Source organism: Octopus bimaculoides, chromosome 8, assembly GCF_046866305.1.
Source record: "Octopus bimaculoides isolate indiv1 chromosome 8, ASM4686630v1, whole genome shotgun sequence".
NCBI lineage: Eukaryota > Metazoa > Mollusca > Cephalopoda > Octopoda > Octopodidae > Octopus > Octopus bimaculoides.
In genome coordinates this window covers 73,648,719-73,672,009 of record NC_142935.1, presented here as the reverse complement: position 1 = coordinate 73,672,009, position 23,291 = coordinate 73,648,719, and the positions used below count along the sequence as shown (strand labels likewise).

At 35.7% G+C, this 23,291-nt stretch overlaps 1 protein-coding gene across 2 annotated transcripts in view; it reads left to right on the top strand.

Moving 5' to 3' along the window:
• Positions 1 to 4,195, top strand: part of LOC106877892 (uncharacterized) — a 47,844-nt gene extending 43,649 nt beyond the window's left edge. For both annotated transcript variants that reach the window (XM_089356643.1, XM_089356642.1), the window contains one exon: positions 3,418 to 4,195. In XM_089356643.1, the coding sequence (XP_089212769.1) occupies positions 3,418 to 3,852 (435 nt within the window). In that variant the 3' untranslated portion in view covers positions 3,853 to 4,195. The remainder of the gene's footprint in view (positions 1 to 3,417) is intronic.
• Positions 4,196 to 23,291: the final 19,096 nt, after the last annotated feature.

The window sequence follows — 23,291 nt, the reverse complement described above, 5'->3', positions numbered from 1 at the left end:
CCAGAAAAGCCACACTAGTCTATGAGCTGCAGACCTTTTACCACCATTAGTTTGGTTTCAGTTCCTCTTTCCACATCTTTCAAGGTGTTGTCATACCAACTTACGAGGCTTTTGACTGGCTCCTCTGCTAATGTGAACATGACTATTTATGCTAATTTACCTTTCCATACAGTGAGGCTCTGGAATCTCCTTGGTTTGAACCTCATTCTAGAAGATGCAACAACTTTGTTCAACTGTTTCAGCAATCTTGCATGTTTCATCCTCCTTTCTGGAAAGGACTGTAGTGTTGCTCATAAAGGCTTTTAGAAGTGGCATCTGAAATCCCTCCAAGTTTTGCTGTGACTGACCATCCTGTTGCTGCCTTCAGGATGACCTCCATTGCCAACACAAACAATACAAGGGAGATTGTACATGCCGTTGCTATGTCAACTTCCAAATTGATTCAGATGGTGTGTACTCTTTGGTGGAGACTTACAAGAGAAACCATGAAATACTTCGTTTCTTGGATGTTTTGTAAAAGATGATAGATCACAAGAGCTTGTTGAATCATCTTGTGTGGGACTGAACCCTAAGCATTCACCAGATTGAGATGTACCACATCAAGATCTCTCCTCTCTGCTCTAAGCTCTTTGGATCATCTCCCAAATCATTGAGGCATGCTCTACACAACCCAGCACTCTAGGGAAGCTTCCTTTCTGAACTGGTATATCCAAGTACTATTTCTCTGTAAGCTATTTATTTACCCTGGCTGCCTGTTAGATTTTTCCCTCAACATACAGAAGTGATGTTGGTCTTAATTGGCTGATGTCACTTGAGTTCTGCTCTTTCGGAAAGTATATCCTTTTGGCTTTCATCCATTGGTCACTGATCTTCAAGTTCTTCCATGCTGACCATATTAATTTGTGGTGTCACTCAAGCACACTGGGATATTTTTGTACAACAGGTAGGGTATTCTGTTTGGTCCTGGCTCCCTTGACCACTTTCCTTACTGCAGCCATGTAATACAGAGTTTTTTGTTGTATGAATCGACCCCAATACTTATTTTTTGAGCCTATTAGTGGGGACAGACACTGGCACAAATCCACACACACGCACACACACACACACATGCACACACACACAGGTATATACATGACAGGCTCGTTTCTGCTTTCGTGTACCAAATCCACTCACAAAGATTTTGCTGGCTCAGGGTTACATAGTGTGGTTGAGTAACAAACTTCAGCCATACACAGACACAAGTGCATGCACGAACACATACACTCTCTCTCGCTCTCTCTCTCTCTCTCGTACACACACACACATATAGGCATGTGTGTATAAACGTGTTTGCCTTTAATTTGTAAGATATACAAGGGTTAGTTCAGGAAAAGCAAAAATGGAAAATTGGAGTAAAATAAAAGATTCACATGTAACGTGAGTGATATTTTGAAAACAAAAAAGTGTTATATGGAATTTCATATATATGTGTGTGTCTGTGAAACTATTAAAGTAAATATTATCTATGATAAAAATTTGCACAACAACTTGTGAGTAAAACCTCTCATTATAGTTTGCCTGCATTTAGCATTTCTGACTGACACTCACTCTGCTCTGTTTGTTATTTTAGTTTCCTTCTGCCAGCATGATCAGTGTGAAACACTGCATTTTATCATGTAAGGTAAGATTAATGAAACATTAAGAAAACAGAAAGATCTTTCAGTTACAAAAGACAAACTGAACAACTGAGGTACTGTTACAGCAGAAAATAGGAACACTGTTGGATAATTTAGAAAACTTCAAACTGTTTCATTGAGCATTATGAAGCAAATGCAAAAAAATAAGCAAAATGACTTCAGCTCATGTTGAATGATTTAGAAAGTAAATCTTATAAATTGGTGCAAATTCAACAGCTTCAAATGTTAGTGTTACTTGCTCAAAAAAAAAAGTATATAATAAATACATAGACACAGCATACTATATATATATATATATATATATATATATATATATATATATATACACATATTAATACATTTTTGAGAGATAAACAGAAGCAAATTACAAAGTTTGGGTTTAAAATACTATTAGATTGTGATAGTGTAGGGAAAGTAGATTGATCAGTCAGTTGTGATACTGAGGATATGATTTATATTTTTGACAGTTTTAATTACTATTTCTAAAGTCTAAAGCCAGTTGACTGACAGAATTGATTGAGCACTGAATGCCTTTTCTTTTCTTTTTGTTTCATTTTTTTTTTTTGCTTTTAGTTGTCTCCCTTATGGTCAGAGTTTGAGTCTTGTTTGGTCAATTTTGCCTTACATTCATCCTTCAATGTTTAATAAGTAGCAGTCGAATTCTGAAGTTGTTATGATCAGCTATGCCTACCTAAAATAGCCTTCAATCTGTTACATTTCAATATTTATAAAATGTAAATATAAAATGTTATGCAGTATTTTGCTAAATAAGGCAACAACAGAATTTAATCTTCAGTTGAACCCATTTTAGTTCATGCCTATGAGAAAAACATAAGCTTCTCAACATCTTTTTACTCCTTGAACATGGCAGATCTTGTTCATAATAGGACAAAGTTCAAGGAGAGACAGAAATGCTGTCATGCTGGAATAAATACCCTACTATACTAAGTTTCATCCTTTTCATTCCAACTATATTCCCTACTGGAGTTGATTTTAGTCTTTCATCCCCTCCAGGGTCAATAACCTGAATATTATTTACTTGCTTTAATTTGAATCACAACTGTTTCAAATTATTGACTGTGTCAATGTGAGGTATCAGTATTTAAAATTTCAGTTATGAGTTGCATAGAAAATACAAAATTTTTGTTATCCATGTCTTGTAGGATGCCCTGATTCATCTCTTATGCTGTTAATGGTGTTGGGAAAGGCTTGAGCATCACGATATTTCCTTTCCTCAGTCCCAAATATCTACCATCTTATATCTATCCAAAACAAGCTATTTAAAATTTTAAGACTCCTCTTTATAATTCATTTTGATTATTGAACTCAGTATCTGTTCAGTTGTTGCCATTTCATTTTTAATACTTTTCAAGGAGATTACATTCTACTATCTTATTTTTGTCTCCTCCCTTGGAAGCTTAAAGCTTTTGTACCTATGTAAAAAAAAAAAAAAAAAAAAAAAAAAAAAAAAAAAAAAGTTTTGAAATATCATTTGGTAACTTTTATAAGCAATACTTTTCTCTGTTGTTTTTACCAGTTAGGCAGCTAGTTTACTCATGATGCCTCTATACTGCCAACTCTGCCTGATATATTCTGCTTGCAAGGAAAACCTGTAATTGACATGTGAATGTTATTTATCAAAAGCTTGCACTGTGTGCTTAGTACTGTATCAATTTCTGATTAATTGTAATCAAATTATGTACAATATTAACTCCTTTTTATTATATTTTCTTTTATTAAGGAGCGGCCTGAAAGAGCCCTGTACGACCCACGCAAAGCCTTGGAAAGACGTCAACAGTCAGAAACGGCTCGATTGCAGTATCATGAGAAAGGAAATAATAACCCAGATAAAGGAGGAAACATTTCTGAGAATAAGGCAGGAAGCCAAGAAAAAGTTTTACCTGAACGTCGTGACAGAAATGCTTCTCATGACAAGAATAAGGGTAACTTAGATAAGAGCCGGGTGGATAACAATAAGACCAACTCTGAAAAAGTCTCATATTCTAAAGGTGGATACAACATAGATAAAGCAGCTGCAAACAAAGGCAGTGCAGAAGTTGCTTCTCTGTCCAGCATTGCTGCTAGTATGGAAGGTGGAGTTTCTGTTGAAAACTCCGTTTCTGCAGATGTTAGCAGTCATATCATTGAGGAGAGCAGGTGCCATGTTGAGGAGTGAAAGTTCAGTGAATGGTTAATTCCAACCATGATAAATAAAGTACATGAATTGTTCACTGCCATTTACAGCTACTGAACATCTGTTGCATCCTGCTGCACAATAGCAGGTTACAGTGAAGTGTTGTTCATGGCCCAATATATGGTGAGAGAGTGTCAAGTTGCACATTGACCATACAGACAGACCTGAGTGGATGATACTGAATTCTTGGGTTTAACTATTCTGTTAGAGGAATTTTGCTGGGGAATGTCAAATACTTCTGTCCTCCCATCTTCAGACACACTAAGTATTTTTGTTCTCCCTTTTCATTTGAAGGAATATTTAATAAATTCTTAAACAAACTGTGGATTTTGTTCTTGTCTCCATTTCTTGTTTGTTTTTGATTATTTAGAAATACATGACATTTTAGAAACAGATATATATTTCATCATCATCGTTATCACTTTAATTCCCACTTTTCCATGCTTGCATAGTTAAGACAGATTTTCTAAGACCAGATACTCTTCCTGTTACCACAACTATCAGGTCATTAAGAATGAAATGTCTGATTTTGAACTGGAAGTAATGCAGTGAATTAAAGCATGCATCTAAATTATCAACACAGTTTTGCCATTTTATCAGTAGTTTATTTATGCTTGCAGCAAAGAACTTCCAAGTTCAGTTCTTTGTGCAACATGTGGTCAAGCATTGTCTTCCAAGAGAATCAGCCTCTCTCTATTGACCAATCTCAGTTGTTTAATTACAAGTTCACTCATCATTTCATCCAATTGGTTGATGTACACATCTACTATAATTGACTTACCAGGTCACATGAAGCTGTAATTGATGACACCAGTGCTGGACAACCAGACACCATTAGCTTTTTTTGGTGAATATTCTTTTTTGGATTGTAATTTGGCACTTTGTCTCTATCCAACCACTGTGCAGAATGCTTGCTATTGTTGAAAATAATCTATTTTCCCTCACACGTAACAATACAATGCAAAAATGGTTTATTTTTATGCCATAACAGCAAGTTTCAAGATAATATGTCATTTGATGCTTGTTCAGTTCATGTGGTGCCCACTTGTCCAGCTTCTTTACCTTACCAATTTGTTTCAGATGGTCCTATACAGTTGGAATCAAAACATCAAACTCTGCTGCTAAGTCACACGTAGTTTGAGATGTATACACTTCCACTACAGTTTCCAGCTCATCATTATCCACCATGGTCTCAGGTCCACCACAGGGCTGATTTTCAAGAGTAAAGTCACCAGACTGGAACTTCTCAAACCATCGATGTACAGTACACTCATTTGCCACACCTCACCAAACACCTCATTGATGTTCCATGACGGAACTCATATTCATAAACAACACAAATTTCTTATCTATCCATGGATTCGCCAGAATGGATTTACAAGAGAAAACTCACAATATAATGAGACACCATGAATTGCCTTTCAAAAAGTGATGATGTAACTTTTCAATGTTGTAAAACAAAGAATTGTTAGAATAAAACATCAGAATTAATGACTGTCGAACCTGGTGCATAAGAACATCAGGCATTTCATTTTTAATGACCTGACATATCACACAGTGGGGAGTTTAGAAATTCTGAGCAACAATGTAACCTTCATTTCATTAAGGTAATCTCAGTTTGATGATTAGCTATGTTGAGCATAGATTGTTACATAACTATTACATCAAGAGCTTCAGCTAGCTAAGTAAAATATGTAGCATACATTTTACCTGTTCCATTCCCTCAGCCTATCTATCTATCAGTCTCTTTTGCCGAACTGCTAGATTACGGGGACGTAAACACACTGGCATCAGTTGTCAAGCGATGTTGTGGGGACAAACACACACACATACATATATATATATATATATATATATATATATATATATATATATACATACGACGGGCTTCTTTCAGTTTCTGTCTACCAAATCCACTCACTAGGCTTTGGTTGGCTCGTGGCTATAGTAAAAGACATTTGCCCAAGGTGCCATGCAGTGGGACTGAACCTGGTAGTGGTTGGTAAGCAAGCTACTTACCACACAGCCACTCCTGTGCCTGTAGATATGATATTTATGTATGTATACATATGCGTGAGTGTTTATTTTCTGCCTCTTAGAGAAACTGAACAAAACAACAATGTTTACCTCCTTTAAATAATTGTTTTTATGTAATCACAATGCCAACATTGCTCCCTGTAGTAAACTGGTATTTTTGTTTATTAATACTAAAAAGATAAAAAGTAAAATTCACTTTGGCAACATTTCATCACAGAAATTAAAGAACTAGAAGAAATACGATTCTCCCATCCTGCAAATAATTCCTGCAGTTTGAGAGATTCATCAGCATTGATGAATGAAGACAAGTGGAAAAGGTACCATACTTAAAAACATAGGTTGGAGAGGAGAAGAGCATCTGGCCATTGGATGCTACCTCAAGTTTCATCCACCTGGGCAGATGGGTCATTAAGCCCTCTGCAAAAAAAATTCTCAGCTAACAGGATGTCCAATTAAAATTATAATAATTTCTATAGGTTGTTAATTGTGTGTAATCAATGCAAATTGTAAATCCAAAATTTGTCACCGATTAGTAATTTTGGTGTATTAAAATGCAGAATATATCAGTAAAGAAATGAAGAATTAATATGATAGTATCTGTTAATTCTTTTTTAATATACACAATCAAAACTAGTGGAAAAGGTTAACTAAAAGTAGATGTATCAGGTTTCTTTCCATAATTTATTACTCTATAGTGATTTCATAGACTTTGGAGGTAGTTATGCTATCAGATGCTGGTGAATTAAGGTCTATGGGAAGATGATAATAATGTCTGCTTAATATCTAAATCAATTTGTAGTTTAGTGCAAACCAATTCACTGCAGAAAAAAAAGAAATTTAGAAAAAACCACAGTAAAACATTGTCTATTTAGATTATTAATAAATTTCAAGTTGGCAATCTTTCAATATAATTCAAATTAAATATATTCAGAAAAAAAGAAATTAAGTTATCAATCATTAAAAAGAATTCTATTAAAAAAAAAAAAATTTAGAGGAAGAGTAGACTGCTCTATGTTGTGGAAATTATAGACGACTGAAAATTGGGATGAATTTCAAAATTGAAAAGGAATGCTTAAAAGTTGATTTGGGGAAAACCAAAAATGAAGATTTGTGTAATTAAAATATGATCCAAGTATTGAATTCTAATTCAGGTCAGCTGAGAGGATTTCCTGTATTACTGAGTTGATTCATTGGAAGAAGTATAATCAATGGTAACATAACTAAGATCTATTATGGTAACGTAACTTATCTATTTGTACCAAGGCAAGCTAATCATTTAATATTTTGTTTGGAAATGCTTAGAATGTTTTACTGTGTAAATGTGAGCAGTGAATTGGTAGTTCCTTATGCTTATTTATTAAGTTGGAGTTACATTTGAGGAACTCTGGCATTTCCTCAAAGCACAGATTACTTCCAGAATTCCCCCCATGATACAGAGAAGCACTACCTTTTATAGACCACCATGTGATAGAGTATTTAAAATTATTCTTCTTGAGTCTCGAAATAAATTTACTCGATGTCAGTCATTTTTGTTTTTATGATTAAATATGGTAGATAGAAAAATGATAGACATGGATATGTTCTAGATAGAAATTTATCTGATACAAATTATACACATTACATATTTTTTTAATGAGTGACAGAGGTGTTGTTTAGCTCTGATTTTGAGCCAAGTGCAGGTTCCCTTGTTGATTATACAATGTGTTGAAAACATCACTTGGAGTTAGATTGTCTTTTGCCATTGAGGTTGCATGAGTTTTAGGCAGCCAACAGAAACGTCAAATAGTAATTGGTTTAAGTGCTTTCTTGTTTAAAAATATGCAAATTTTTCTCAGTCACTTATGTACAGTATTCTAAATCTCTTCGGAATTCTATTTTTACTACTTCAGCAAGCATGATAAAGTATATTCCTTGCTGAAGAGGTCTTATAAAACTAAAACATGTCCAGTGTTGTTGAAATGATTGAAGTATCAGCCATTAAACCTATTAGGTGATGATACTAACTCTTCCAGAAATTTTAGAATTGCGAAGCAGAAGGCACCTCTGTATAGTGCACAGACTGCAAGCACCATCATTTCCTTAACTGCAGCCAATTTCTTTGGTCCTCTGCCAAAAGGATTTGAACAAATTCATAAGAGTGATACCAAATATGCGTCTGACCACATCAGACATGAGAAACTCCTAGCTAAGTTACCTGCTTATGGATTCCAGATATAGGGAAGAAAAAAAAAAAAAAAAAAATTTATAAGCTAGAGATTTTAGAAATTTAGTGAGTCTTTAGCAATCACTTGAATGGTCAGCCTTCTTTTGGATGTGGTCTAGAATTTTAGTTTGTGTGATAGTAGCAGCACTTAAATGCAAACATCCTTAAATGCAAAATGGACTTCAGTGTAGTCTAAAACTTTAGATTGTATAGCAGTGGCAGCCATGTCCAAAATATGTAACCTGTAACCCAATGTGGTTTAAAATTTTATCAGTGAATCAGTGACAGCTCTGATCCAAGAATGTGAATTGTACTCCAATATAGTTTTCACATTAGCTTTGTAGAGGGTTATTCTATTAATTAAATTTGAAACATTTCCTGTTCAGTTTTCATAATGTTATATAGATGAAATCTCCATGAGAAATTATAATCACCACCATTTTATGTCTGCTTTCCATCCAAGCATGATTTGTCACAAATAAAGTGAGCACTAAAATCAATTGGCAAACCGTATCTGATTAATATCTAATTTTTGGCTTAGTTTCTACAGCTGTGTTTTTCATAACACCAATCATTTTACTGGGTTCTTTTTTTTTTATCATACCAGCTCTAGTAGCTATGCACTTGACATAAAAAAGGGACCTCACAACCCATGTCTCTACTTATTGCCACTCTTTTTAAAGTGAGATGAACGAGTGATAGAGGCATGAATAATGATGGCAAGAAAAATGTGTAATGAGAATGGATGAGTGATAGCTATACTTAACATTACGAATTAGGTGGTAGACTGTGAAAGAGGCAATATTGTAAAAATGAGCTATAAGCATAGACTTTGTAGAAAATTAACCAGGGGAAAGAACTCCTACATTCTTGCTCATTGTACATATAACAATTAAACATTTAGTAGTACAAGGGAAATAACACATTTTCTTTTATTTTGAGTTATTTCCCATAAATCTTTGTCCTCCCCTCTCTTTGTCTCTGCATTTCCTTCTCTCTTTCTCTCTCACTCTCCGTTTATGCTTTCATTCATAAAATGATGTTGAAGTCAGTCATGTCGGTATAAGGGGATTATTCATCTTACTGTAATGAACGCACTCTTCTCAAAATTTTGCTATTGATACTGGCTTGATGGTAAAATGACAAAAAACCTCAAAGCAATGAGTGATTCTCTTCGGATTAGAGCGAAGAAGTAGCTGTAATCAAATGGGGGCAGAAAAAAAAAAAAACTGAAACTCAACATGAAGCATCACTACTTGTATAATCCATGGTTAGACAGGAGACTGGGTTAAGCTATTGCAGATCGCTGCATTGTTGAGAGAAATTTCAATGGATCTGTGAATTGTACCAAAGCCTGCATAATTCTACAGAAAGGTTAAGCAAAAGACCTTTGATCGGTTACATGAAAAAGATGAAAACTAATTGGGATTTAAAACATCTGAACTACTCGAACTTCAGCGCCAAACAACTATGACAACAATCAACCTTCGTTGAGAAAAGAAATTGCTGTTATTTTCACAGATCATCAGAATCACACAATAAATAAAAGACGGACAAGAGAAGATGTAAGCAACACGGACTATGAAGGGTATTGGAAAGTTCCTGGTTTTGGGTAAAAGAAAATACAGGAGGATCAGTTAATTATGATTTAATTCAACATATTCTAAACTCAGATTCACACACTTATTGCAGCAGTCCTTCAGTTTTTCCTTAGCTCTGTAAAAGAACTCAGACCTTTGGGCCTCCAACCATATCTTTCTCGATACCCTTAAAGCCTGGAACTTTTCAGCTCCCATCTCGTACAGCGTATGCGATGACAATAAAACTTAAGCATGATTGGCAAACCGCGTCTGAATAATATTTCATTTTTGGCTTAGTTTCTACAGCTGTGTTTTTCATAACACCAATCATTTTACTGGGTGCTTTTTTTTTTTTTTATCATACCAGCTCTAGTAGCTTGACATAAAAAAGGAACCTCACTACCCATGTCTCTACTTACTTGCCACTCTCTTTACAGTGAGATGCATGAGTAATGATGGCAAGAGAATGGATGAGTGATAGCTATACTTAACATTCCAAATTTGGTGGTAGACTGTGAAAGAGGCAATATTGTAAAAATTGCAGAAAATAACCAGGGGAAAGAACTCCTACATTCTTGCTCATTGTACATATAACAATTAAACATTTAATCGTACAAGTGTAACTGATTAAGAACAGAGGGAAATAATGAGTGGAAAATACAAACAACTGAAACAACACAACTTAACATCAAAATTCAAACAAAACTGTATCATCTACTTTAAGAAACAATTAGACAGAGAACAATTATCGTATGAATCAATAGAAAAACTGACCAACATTATCTAATTGCCTTTTGGATATACCTTTTATATATATATATATATATATATATATATATATATATATATATATATATATATATATCCATCAGCAATGACTTTCTCACTGGTAATGCCTTCTCTGCGTATTGCACAAATATAATTGTTTTTTTTTTTCATAAATAAAGTGCACTTCATATTCAAGGCTCCGATGAAGTTATAGAATGTTATTCAGGCACTCGACTAAGAATCCGCTGCATCTAATAGCAAAAACAGCTATAAGCTAATGAAATTCATAATATAACCATTGTTTTGCCTGTATCAGCTCTTTTTCTTCTATATATATACATATATTTAAGAAAAGAGCCCTTATTGGTTGCAAAACTGCAACAGCAGAGACATTGAAGAGAAAGCGAGCAAATGAATCCTCACACGAGACTGCACGAAGATATTCACAAAATGTTGCTTGCACAGCCATTGCCAGAGCCATGGAAAGTGAGGAGCAGCGTAGCAGTCGCCAGATCAGAAATGCTCCCGGGTATATAAAGGTTGTATTAAAGACATGCGACTTTTGATAATGATTTTATGAGAATATAAAACTATTGATAGGAAATATCAATAATTTGCTTTCAGTCATTATTTCACTTTTATTTCGCTACTAGCTGAGGTACCCAGCGTTGCTTGGGATGTGAACAATTCGTCATTCTAAGAACACTTAACGATCAGGGCTGCCAAAGCTTTTTTGAAAAATGTACAGAATCCTATGCAAAAATGTACCAATATTCACAAAAAGCGTACAAAATATTCTTGAAATATGTCACAACCGCAAAAAAAACAGAAAAATACTGGTTTTTCTTAGAAAATTTGAAATGTATTTGGTGTATAATGACTTGAAATTGATGAAAATACATATAAAAAGGAAGGAATAACGAATGACGCGCTGGTTTTCATGCTCTGCTGTTTGCACTGTAGCAGTTGCTGTAACATTCCTGGCATGACAAATGGCATGCTGTTCTTCATCCTCTGCAAATTGCGCAGCAGCAGTTGCTGTAGAGTTCCTGGCACAGCGAATGGTGCGCTGTTCTTCGTTTTCTGCAGCTCACGCAGCAGTAGTTGCTGTAGCATTCCTGGCATGGCGAATGGCGCCTTGTTCTTCGTTCTTTGCAGCTCGCGCAGCAGCAGCTGCTGTGGCATTTCTAGCATGGTGAATGGTGCCCTGTTTTTCGTTCTCTGCAGCTCACGCAGCAGCAGTTGATGGAACATCCCTAATAGGAAGAATAATGCACTGTGACTGACTCAGCTTAGCGTGTAATGAAGCTGTGAATGTAGCATTTCTGATCTGGCGACTGCTACGCTGCTCCTCACTTTCCATGGCTCTGGCAATGTCTGTGCAAGCAGCATTTTGTGAATGTCTTCGTGCAGTCCTGTGTGAGGATTCATTTGCTCGCTTTCTCTTCAATGCCTCTGCTGTTGCAGTTTTGCAACCAATAAGGGCTCTTTTCTTAAGTGGCGTTGTGTCGGAGTTTAGAAGCTTCAATTACAAAATGCAGATGTGGCAAAACAATTTAAAATAAAGAAAGTAATGTTGTGGGGGGAAGCGTAAAGATAGTGTAGATACACTGAGGCGGATGTGGCGAAACTTAATTCAAACACACTGGATGAACAAAGATGAGAAATAACTAAGTTATTTTTCAGTCAGAATGTATAAAAACTGTAATGACATAGTTTTTAACGCAAGACTATTTGAAATACACGGAATACAATTTGTAAACAGACGTTATTGTGTCTCAGTTAAAGAGAGAGAGAGAGAGAGAGAAAGAGAAGGAGAGAAAGAGGAGAGGGGAGAGAGAATGGAAAAAACAGACAGAATTAAAGAGAGGAACAATTATAGATGTTGAGATTGAAAAAAGGAAAGAGGAGAGATGAATAAATGGAGAGAGATGTGTGAGAGAATCGGGTGAAAACTGCAGAAGTCAAAGGGAGAGAATCGGTCGAAAAATGAGCGCAAAGACAAAGATATTTACAAACGACATAATTGAAATACTGTGAAGTCAATTTTCAGGCAGAAGTGGCGAAACTGAATTTAAACACACTATGTGGACGAAAATGAAAAATAACCAAGTTAATTTTCAGTGAGAACGTACAAAAACCGTAACAAAAGAGGTTTTTACGTACGACTAATACACGAAAGACAATATGTAGACAGAAGATATTGTGTCAGTTAAAGAGAGAGAGAGAGAGAGAGAGAGAGAGAGAGAGAGAGAGAGAGAGAGAGAGAGAGAGAGAGAGAGAGAGAGAGAGAGAGAGGGAGAGAGAGAGAGAGAGTGAAAGAAGTAGGCATAGACTTAAAGAGAGCAATTATTACAGAAGAGCAGTGTGAGAAGAAGAAAGAGAAGAGATAAATAAACAGAGTGAAAAAAGGGAGAGAGTGAAAGGAAGTCATAGACTTAAAGATAGGAACTATTACAGAGGGGGAGTGAGAAAAAGAAAGAGACGAGATAAATAGTCAGAGAGACAAAAGGGAGAGAATGGAAACTGCAGTTTTTAGAGGGTCGGCGATTGTCGTACGCTGAAGAAGGGAAACTACCCTGAAACTCGAGTCCGTACGTATCGTAGATCAAGATGGGAAAGATAACTTCCCTTGGCAAATACAGACAGGACACAGCTGTGTGTCGATAGCCAGCTGGAAGAGATGTCCTCCTGGGGCTAAAAGCAACAGTAACATCCACCCTTAGGGGTCAGCCACATTTAAGTGGCAAATATACTTCACTCCCACGTGGAATACATTTTTTCTCTATTTCTAGCTTTACGCGGAAGCTCTGGGCAAAATGTTATAATGCATGACTATCCTTGGCACGTAAGTAATGTGTGTGTGAAGTTTGGTGAAAATCGGTTGAAAACTGTAGAAATGCATACATGTTACACACACAGAATCCTTTTGTTTTATATATATATATATAGATTCCTGCGTTATCTTCTAACTCCAAGTATACGCAACATCATGTCTGATGCAATTTCTGTGAATAAGGTGTTGAATGTTGTACAGATAAGCAGTTTCAATACTAATGGTTACCTGCTTTGCATTCAAAACACTCATGCAAACAAAAGTTCGCACCGTTAAAACATGGGATTTCCTTTAGTTAAAAATGAAAATTGGAGAGATACATTTTCGTCATTTGATATTCTTTTATTTCCAGAAAAGGAAAATTCCGTACAAGCAGCAAAGTAGATTTTTGCAGTTTATAGAGATGGTGCCACAGCCGAGAACATTGCCTGTAAGTGGTTCAGTTGGTTTAAGAGTAAAAATTTTGATCTGGAGTACCATGAGCGTTTCGACAGTCGTTGATGACCAAATTGAAGCATAGCACAACACATATCTTATATGGACGTCATAAGATATTTAAAAATACCTTGATACCGGAATCACTACGATGTTTGAGTATCCTATAATTCGACGGAAGAAAATGTAATAGATTGCATTTTCATCTTACTTCCTCTTTTCTCCCTTTACTTTTCTCTTAAACCCAGGTAGATGAAGGAGTTGCCAAACTGCACAACATCGGGACCAATATTGAAAATGGGAGAGTCCGAGCCATCTCTAACATGCATGAGCTTCGTCTTCGCTCAGCTCACCTGAGGGCCAAGCTTTGCTGATTCTTCTCTGCAAATGGTCAGTGCATTCCTGAGATGGTCGATCGAGTTGCTAAATAGGGTGGTAACATCTGCATATTCCAGGTCATTAAGGTGGTAGTTACCGAAGGTATTACTAGAGGCTCGCACACAGTGCTTGGTCATCAGATAATCGACGACACAGTTGAAAAGATCGGGAGTGGCCTCATAACATTGAGGAAACTGGATATCTTTTAATGAAAATTTATACAAATCCCTTTCAAACGGCATAGATTATGATTATAAAGAAATTTGTGGGGAAAATTGTTCGGGGATTTTCCCCATTTTTTCATCTAAACTACAGCCTTCGAAATGATAGGATTGGGGGAGCAACTTTGTATGATAAAAGTTTTGAAAACTCTTTTTTACACCTTCTCCCTCACCAACCCACTCCAGACCTATTTTGACCAATGCTTTTGCACTTCAAAACCATGGGAAGAGCATTTTCAGTAAAAAGAAATAAAAAATAAAAATTGTTGATATTTTCAGAGGGAAAAGTGAGTGATTTAAGGGTGATTTAGCTATTGTTTCTAGCACATCCAAAGACAACCCTCCTCCTTTCTTTATCGCTTTCTCATGTAGTAACGTGTTTTCAATATTTTTCCCCATATAAACATTTATATGCTATAAAAAAGAAAATTTAATAAATGAATTTTTTGTAACCCCACTCACTGCCCACCATTGTTCCTGTTTAGAAATTAAAATATTGGAAAGCCTGAAAATGTCATTACTGGCATTTATCCACAGTGATTTAAAAAGATTACGGAGATATACTTACATAGCAAGTGACTTGATCTGAGATCGTGTGCTGAAACAAAAACAATTGCAGCGTGGGAGATGTTTGTAAGCCATTCAAGAACACGCAAAAACGATTAATTTCACTTCAACATTTAAATTTCATTTGTGTCAAAATATTTTCGTCGCTTTGTAACCGCGACCTGTTCACTGGCAAAACTTCGTGCTGCATCACTTTTGTGAAGTTTTGTCAGTAAACAGGTCATGGTCTCAAAGCGATGAAAATATTTTGACCCAAATGAAATTTCAATGTTGAAGTGAAACTGTTTTTGTGTGTTCTTGAATGGCTTACAAACATCTTCCACGCTGCAAATGTTGTTGATTTAAAAAAGAGTTATGTAAACGATAAATCAATTTTCGGTTAGAAAATATATTTTTTCTCACACACACACACGGCTTCGCTTGATTCAGGTGGGGATAAAAATTTAGATTACAATTTATTTTGTTTTTCTTCCACCGATGGACTCCGCGTGTGTTACTTCAACATCAGCATTCCGTAAAATGTGTTGAATGGGAGGAAAATGTTGAAAAGCATCAATACATATAAGCGTGAAAAGGTAGGGAGGTTTGGATTGTGCTAAAAACAGCAGCGAAACCGCCCTTGAATTATCCACCATTTCCTCTGAAAATATTTACAATTTTTTTTTTTTTTACCGAAAAGGCTCCTCCCGTGGTTCTTAAGTTAAAAGGGCAAATGGTCAAAATCTGTCCGGATAGATATTATTGTAAGGCTTATAGCGTTCCAAACAGCCATTACAATCAAATTACTTAATTTTTTTTTTTTACAAAAATTATACGAGTATTTTAAAAAAGCGAAAGTGAGAGACCTTGCAAACGAAAATGGAATACTCCACAGTGAATACAAAGAATATTTACATTTGTGAAGAATTGGACTCAGTGAATTTAATGAATATTTAAATTTGCGAGAAACTGGAGAAAAAAAAAAAAAATTCAATAAACTTGAGAAATCGAAATTATAGGAAATTTCTTAGAACATGAATATTTCTAGAGAGTCAATACTTTAATAAATACTTTCTTTTAGTACTTTTAGTAATTGTGACATACCTAATGAATAAGAAGCTTCCTCCATTATAGTTTAGATAATAATAATAATAATAATAATAATAATAATAATAATAATAATAATAATAATAATAATAATAATAATAATAATAATAATAATAATAATAATAATAATAATCATAATAATCATAATAATAATAATAATAATAATAATCATAATAATAATAATAATAATAATAATTATTATTATTATTATTATTATGATTATTATTATTATTATTATTATTATTATTATTATTATTATTATTATTATTATTATTATTATTACTACTACTAAGGCGGCGAGCTGGTAGATTTGTTAGCACATCGGCCGAAATGCTTAGCGGTATTTCGCCCGTTGCTAGGTTCTGAGTTCAAATTCTGTCAAGGTGGACTTTACCTATCATCTTTCAGGATAGATAAAATAAGTACTAGTTGAACACTGGAATCAATGTAATCGAGTCATTCTCTCATCCAAAATTGTTGCCCTTGCGGCAGCAATTTTGGGTGAGGGAATGACTGTCCTGCATTCTCATTTCAAGAAGGTCTTCTTTTCTCTTCTCCTCAGCTCTTTGGTTAAACACTTCCTTGCCCATTATTATTATTATTATTATTATTATTATTATTATTATTATTATTATTGAGTGAGAGAGCAGTGCATACCATCAAAGTGACACTGGGGTAAAATATACGAAGCCCATTATACCCATCATGACTACTCGTCTGATAAGGGTACATCAGGCACATGCATCACAACCATATGTGCGCGACATGGTGATCTCATTTCAAGATAATCAGCGCATGACCTCGCAGGTGGGGGCCCAGTTAGAATTTTCTTCAGGTCGAGTAGCCCATTCCGCTCAAAAGGTCCCTGAATAAGGTTTGTCTAAGGATGTTGAGCAAAACACCCATGTTTCCAAAGGAGAATTATTCAAAGCCCAAAGAATTTCTCTCAACACATGGCTACGATGCTCCCCCACTACTTCTGCTCATGATCAGAGATGCACATATCGTCAGCCCCCAAGGGACATGCTCAACTGGTTAAGGTCAAACAACCGACAAACAAATCTGTGGTATTAAGCCAAAACAATGTACATGATAACACTTCCAATCAATTAAAATCAGAAGCCATGAGAGCCACTGCCTGGTACTGCATCCGGGAATTTATTATTATTATTATTATTATTATTATTATTATTATTATTATTATTATTATTATTATTATTAATATATAAAGGATTGAGGTAACTCCTCCTGAAGATATAGAGTGAAAATTAAAAAAAGCGTGCCATTGCTATCTAGTGAACGATATTTCGACTGTCAATCTGCATTTGTGCAGGTCGTTCGGCAAAAGCTGAACACTCATACGTCGTCTTCGATGGCAGAGTCCATCATTATAATTATTATTATTTACATGGGACCGGGCTAAGAACATGGGACCGGACTGAAGAACATGGGACCGGGCTGAATAACATGGGACCGGGCTGAATAACAACATGGATGTGCTACACCGGGCTCCCTATACAAAAACAAATCTAATCCAATAACATCGATGGAATTAGGCAAAAGAACCAGTGGAAGATTCGAAGGAAGCGGTTTTTTAACGAAGATAATTTTCAAAAAATGAAATTTTACTGCCATACAAAGCACACGTTCTCCTATGCACGATGTCTCAGTGAAACATGCGATCACACGCGCAAAACCAACACCGGCAAGTTTACAAACTATACAAAAGAAATGCAATAAAATAGTAAGTACATATATTGAATAATTACGCATACACTCGAACGTGTACACAATGATATATACGTCTTGATACCCATAGAACTACACATGCATCTTAATGTTTACACAACTACGTGAAAATCACAGGACACACTCAAGCATACGAAAGCACGTATCACAAACGAAGCAAAAACAAAACCCTTTCTTTTTCTTCTTTATTTAGTTTCATTCTGTAAACAAACACAGACAGAGTGAACCATTCATAAGTTTAAAACGACACAAAAAAAAAAAAAAACACTATGCCCGGAGATAAATCTATCAACAAAAATAATACAGACGAATACCGATCTGCTAGCCTTAAGAAACTACGCTACGAGCAATGTTTACATGCTGAGAACTCGGTGACGGTGTTGTCTCCAAAAAATTATAAAGGACCACTTACTCGGATGATGAACCAGATCCGAGACGAGAAATCTGCTACTGGTTCAAATCTTCCCGACACACAGGAGCTGGAAGTACCCCACAACCGGAATATTCCAAAAGATGGCCATCCATGCTCATCACCAAACAACCAAAAGAAAAAGAATGAAAAGTGGTCTAGGGAAGATAATAAAGAAGTTCTTACAGCCTTCTACCATGCCATATATTTCCCTACAGATAAATCTAATACTGTACAAACCTACTTAAACTGGAGACAGAAACACCTTGAAGTAAGACCCTACATAGACAGTAACAAACTTGCCAACGTCAGAAGAAACATTATGAAAAAAAAAATTACTAACCGAAGTAGAAATTGACCAAATTAAACAATCAGTAAGGGATAAAAAGAATGAAACTGCAGCTAAAGAAGATACTACAGAGGAAATACTTATAAACCAGCCCAAGTCTGATGAAAATACAGTAATGATTGAAAGAATTATTGTAACTGACAGGCAAAGTGAAATACTCTCTGAACCAACCATAAACACTAAGGCAGGTAAAAATCAAATAGATGAAGGAAGTCATACAGAAATCGACGCAAAAGAACTACATGATCTAAAAAATCAAATCATGATTGAATGGCTGAAAATTAAAGAAACCAGTATGAATGAACGCGACACTCTCCCAAAAATTCGCAATTCTAACCAAAACCTAAAAATAATTGGTAAAATCCGCCTTGCACTTAAGGATATAATTTCAGCTAATGATGTTGATATTACAGATCTCAACCACATGTACTATGCATCCGCAAAAATCTCAACGATTCTATGTGGTGAAAAGATTAGAAAAAGACAACACTCCCACAAAAAGCCTTCTTGGCAAGAGCGCATTCAACACCAAATTAAGCTGCTTAGATCTGACATAGAATGTTTGAAAAACCTTAAATTTGACAAGAGTATCAAACCTACAAAGACTCAAAAACTAAAGAAAAAATATATGAAAACCATAGTTGACATTGATGCCACCATAGAAACCATCAAGCAAAAGGTATGTGCTAAAGCTGCCCGCATAACAAGGTATGAAAAGCGTGTTAGATTCTTCAGAGATAATAACATGTTCAAAAATAACCCCAAAAGTTTCTACAGGAAGATAGGGAAAACACCAGTAACAATAAAATCTGTCCCATCAAAAGAAGAAGTACAGGAATTTTGGAATAAAATCTGGGCGGAAGATAAAACGCACAATGAAAAGGCCCCTTGGATTGATAGAATATCTACAGACTTAGACTCTTTAGAGGAGCAAAAGTGGGAGCGGGTCAAGGTAGAAGATATAAGATTTGCTCTCAGGAGGTCAAGCAAATGGAAGGCTCCAGGAAAGGATAAAATTCCTAACTTCTGGTTGAATACCTTCCCAGAGAGCCATGAGCTGCTAACAAAACTTTACAACGATGTTTTGCAAAATCCTAGTTTGATGCCCTCTTGGTTAGTTAATGGTTTAACATTCCTGCTTCCAAAAAATGAGGAAACAAACGAACCAAAAAAATATCGCCCCATAACCTGCTTAACAACAATGTCTAAGACACTAACATCTGTCCTAACCGAGTACACCTATAGTTTTTTAATAGAAAGTAGCATATTCCCTAATGAGCAAAAGGGATGTAAACTTGGATCTTATGGTTGTAAAGATCAGCTACTCATCAATAAGATGATCTTAGAAGATTGTCACAAGCGACACAAAAACTTGTCAATAGCTTGGATAGACTATAAAAAGGCCTTTGATAGCCTACCACATAGCTGGATAAGGAAATATCTGGAGATGTATAAAATAGCTCCTACTCTGCGAAACTTTTTATCTGTAAGTATGAGATCATGGAGAACCACACTGACGTTGAACAATGGCAATGAATCTCTAACTGCTGGAGATGTAAGAATTTCATGTGGCATTTTCCAGGGTGATTCACTATCACCACTCCTCTTCTGTCTAGCCTTAATACCTCTCTCCAAATTGCTCAGTGATGCACAGTATGGTTATAAAATATTTAATAAAAATATAAATCATCTCATTTGCAAAGAATGACCAACAACTCAAAGGCCTACTAGCGATTGTTAAACAATTCAGTGATGACATCAGGATGCAATTTGGCCTTGATAAATGTGCAAAAGCTACCTTTATCAAAGGAAAAATGACAAAAACATCTAATGTGAACCTTGACCAGCAAAATGTCATAAAAGAGTTAGAACCAGCGGAGAGCTACAAATACCTAGGGGTAATTGAAGGAGACAATATTAAGCATTCAGTGATGAGGGAAAGGATCAGAAGAGAATGTTATCGCAGGGTGAGAGCAATACTGAAGACAGAGCTAAACGCAAGAAACAGGATCGAAGCGATCAATGCTCTAGCCATACCAGTCGTGACTTACAGTTTCAATATCGTTAAATGTTCAATTACTGAAATATGTAATGTTGACAGAAAAATACGAAAACTGTTGACAATGCATAGAATGGACCACCCTAAGGCAGATATAGAACGTCTTTATCTGCCGAGAAAAGAGGGAGGCCGTCGACTTCTACAGCTGGCATTAACAATGAAGGTAGCCACAATTGGCCTAGACACCTATCTGAAAAACTCTGAGGACTGGATGCTAAAACTTGTCTCAAAACATGAAAGCAAGAAAGCATCTTACTCAGTAACAAAACAGGCAAAGGAATATCTAAGTGAATTCCAATTACAACAAATACAAGAATTAGACGAACTAGAAACACCCGCAGAAAAATCTAAGCGATCGAAAACCCGTGCTAAAATTGCTGCTTTAGATATTATGACTGATAAATGGCATGGAAAACCTCTCAATGGCAAATACCCAAAGAGAGCGAATAATGCAGATATTGACAAAGCCCTTACCGATCAATGGCTAATGGCCTCTGGCTTGAAATCAGAAACAGAGGGGTTTATCATAGCAGCCCAAGATCAATGCCTACCTACAAAGAACTACCAGGCCAACATATTAAAGAACGGCAGCTCCCCATTATGTCGTATATTCCAACAACAAAATGAGACCATCGATCATGTTGTCTCCATGTGCAGTTTGCTTGCGCCTACAGAGTATCTCAACAGGCATGATAGAGCTGCACAATATATTCACTGGGTAATTTGCAAAAACCTGGACTTGCCCCATAATAAAAACTGGTGGGAACACAAACCACCCCCAGTACTTGAAAATGATCACATCGCACTCCTCTGGAACTTCACCATTCAAACTGACAGAAAGATAGATGCAAATAGGCCAGACATCATACTGAAAGACTTCAGACAAAAATCATGCCTCCTCATTGATATGACTGTCCCAATCGATATAAACGTATCTGTCAAGACCTACCAAAAACTGAGCAAATATAAAGATTTTGAAATAGAAATTAGCAAAATGTGGAATCTGAAGACGAAAACAATACCTATTGTCATAGGTGCCCTGGGAATGACAGCGAAACGGGCTGATTACTACCTAGCTCAGATACCAGGAAACCCCAAAATGGCTGAAGTTCAAAAGATAGTGCTCATGGGAACTGCCCATATCCTACGTAAAATACTGTCTATGTGATCTCAAATTTTAAAACATTATCTAGAACAACACTGTACAAATTCAAATATATGGTACCCTAGGCATAACACCTACATGAACTTCTAACTTGTTGTCTCTTGAGGTCTCTGGGTGAGACTTGGATCCAACTTGTACAAATGCAAAGCAAAAGTCAAACATAAAATAATAATAATAATAATAATGATAATAATAATAATAATAATAATAATAATAATAATAATAATAATATTAATAATAATAATAATAATAATAATTATAATAATAATCTTTTCTACAATACGCATAAGGCCTAAAATTTATGGGGAGGGGGTAAATCCATCACATCGACCCCAGTGCGTATGTACCAGTTACGCACTGGAGTCGATGGCGCCTCCGCGCGCCCTGCCCCGATATGAGGACCCTGAGCGAGCCCCGGGAAACCGTAGTCAGAACCCGCCGGATGGAACTGGCAGTTAACTCTAGAAACGCCGACGATGCCCATGCAGGAGGGATTATTATTATTATTATCATTATTATTATTATTATTATTATTATTATTATTATTATTATTATTATTATTATTATTATTATTATTATTATTATTATTCAGTAGTTTTATTTTTATAACGTGCTTTCACTTCACTACCGAGCGCAGCTCTGTGCGCCTTGGGTATGTGCTGTGGTTTGCTGTGGTGCTCTTATGTTTACTGTATTGAAAGTGTTTTGCGTAGAATGTGTGCAGTACCCAGTAGTGCAATTTTCTGTATGTTATATATATTTGTAAGTCCTGCTATTTTTGTTATGTATTTGTCTGAATATTTTTTTATTATACCTAAGGCACCTACTATGATAGGAATTGTTTCTGTTTTTAGATTCCACATTCGAGTTATCTCTATTTCCAGGTCTTTGTATTTTGAAAGTTTTTCCATTTCTTTTAGAGAAACGTTGTCATCTGCTGGTATTGATACATCAATTAGAAAGCATTTTCTTTCTTCATGATCTTTGACAACTATATCTGGTCTATTTGCCTTAATTTCTCTATCTGTGTGTATTGGCATATCCCAGAGTATGGTTGCTTTCTCGTTTTCTGTGACCTTTTCTGGCGTGTGTTTATACCATCTTTTTTCTGTTGTTATTCCATAATGTTGGCATTGCTTCCAGTGTATATAGGTCCCAGCTCTGTCGTGTCTGTGAATATATTCCTTCTTCTTCTTCTTCTTCTTCTTCTTCTTCTTCTTCTTCTTCTTCTTCTTCTTCTTCTTCTTCTTCTTCTTCTTCTTCTTCTTCTTCTTCTTCTTCTTCTTCTTCTTCTTCTTCTTCTTCTTCTTCTTCTTCTTCTTCTTCTTCTTATTATTATTATTATTGTACACTATTCATTAGTATTACTTTGATATACAATCCAGTTGGCAGATTCAATCTAACAGAATTGTTCACTTTCTAGCATTATGGACTTGGTGTATATCTATATCCATATTCTTCTGTAAGAGCTCGTATGCACGTTTGTTATATTGGTTTCAAATTTTGGCAGAAGTAATTTCGGGAAAGGGGGTAAATCCATTACATCGATCCCAATGCTCAACTGGTACTTGTATCGATC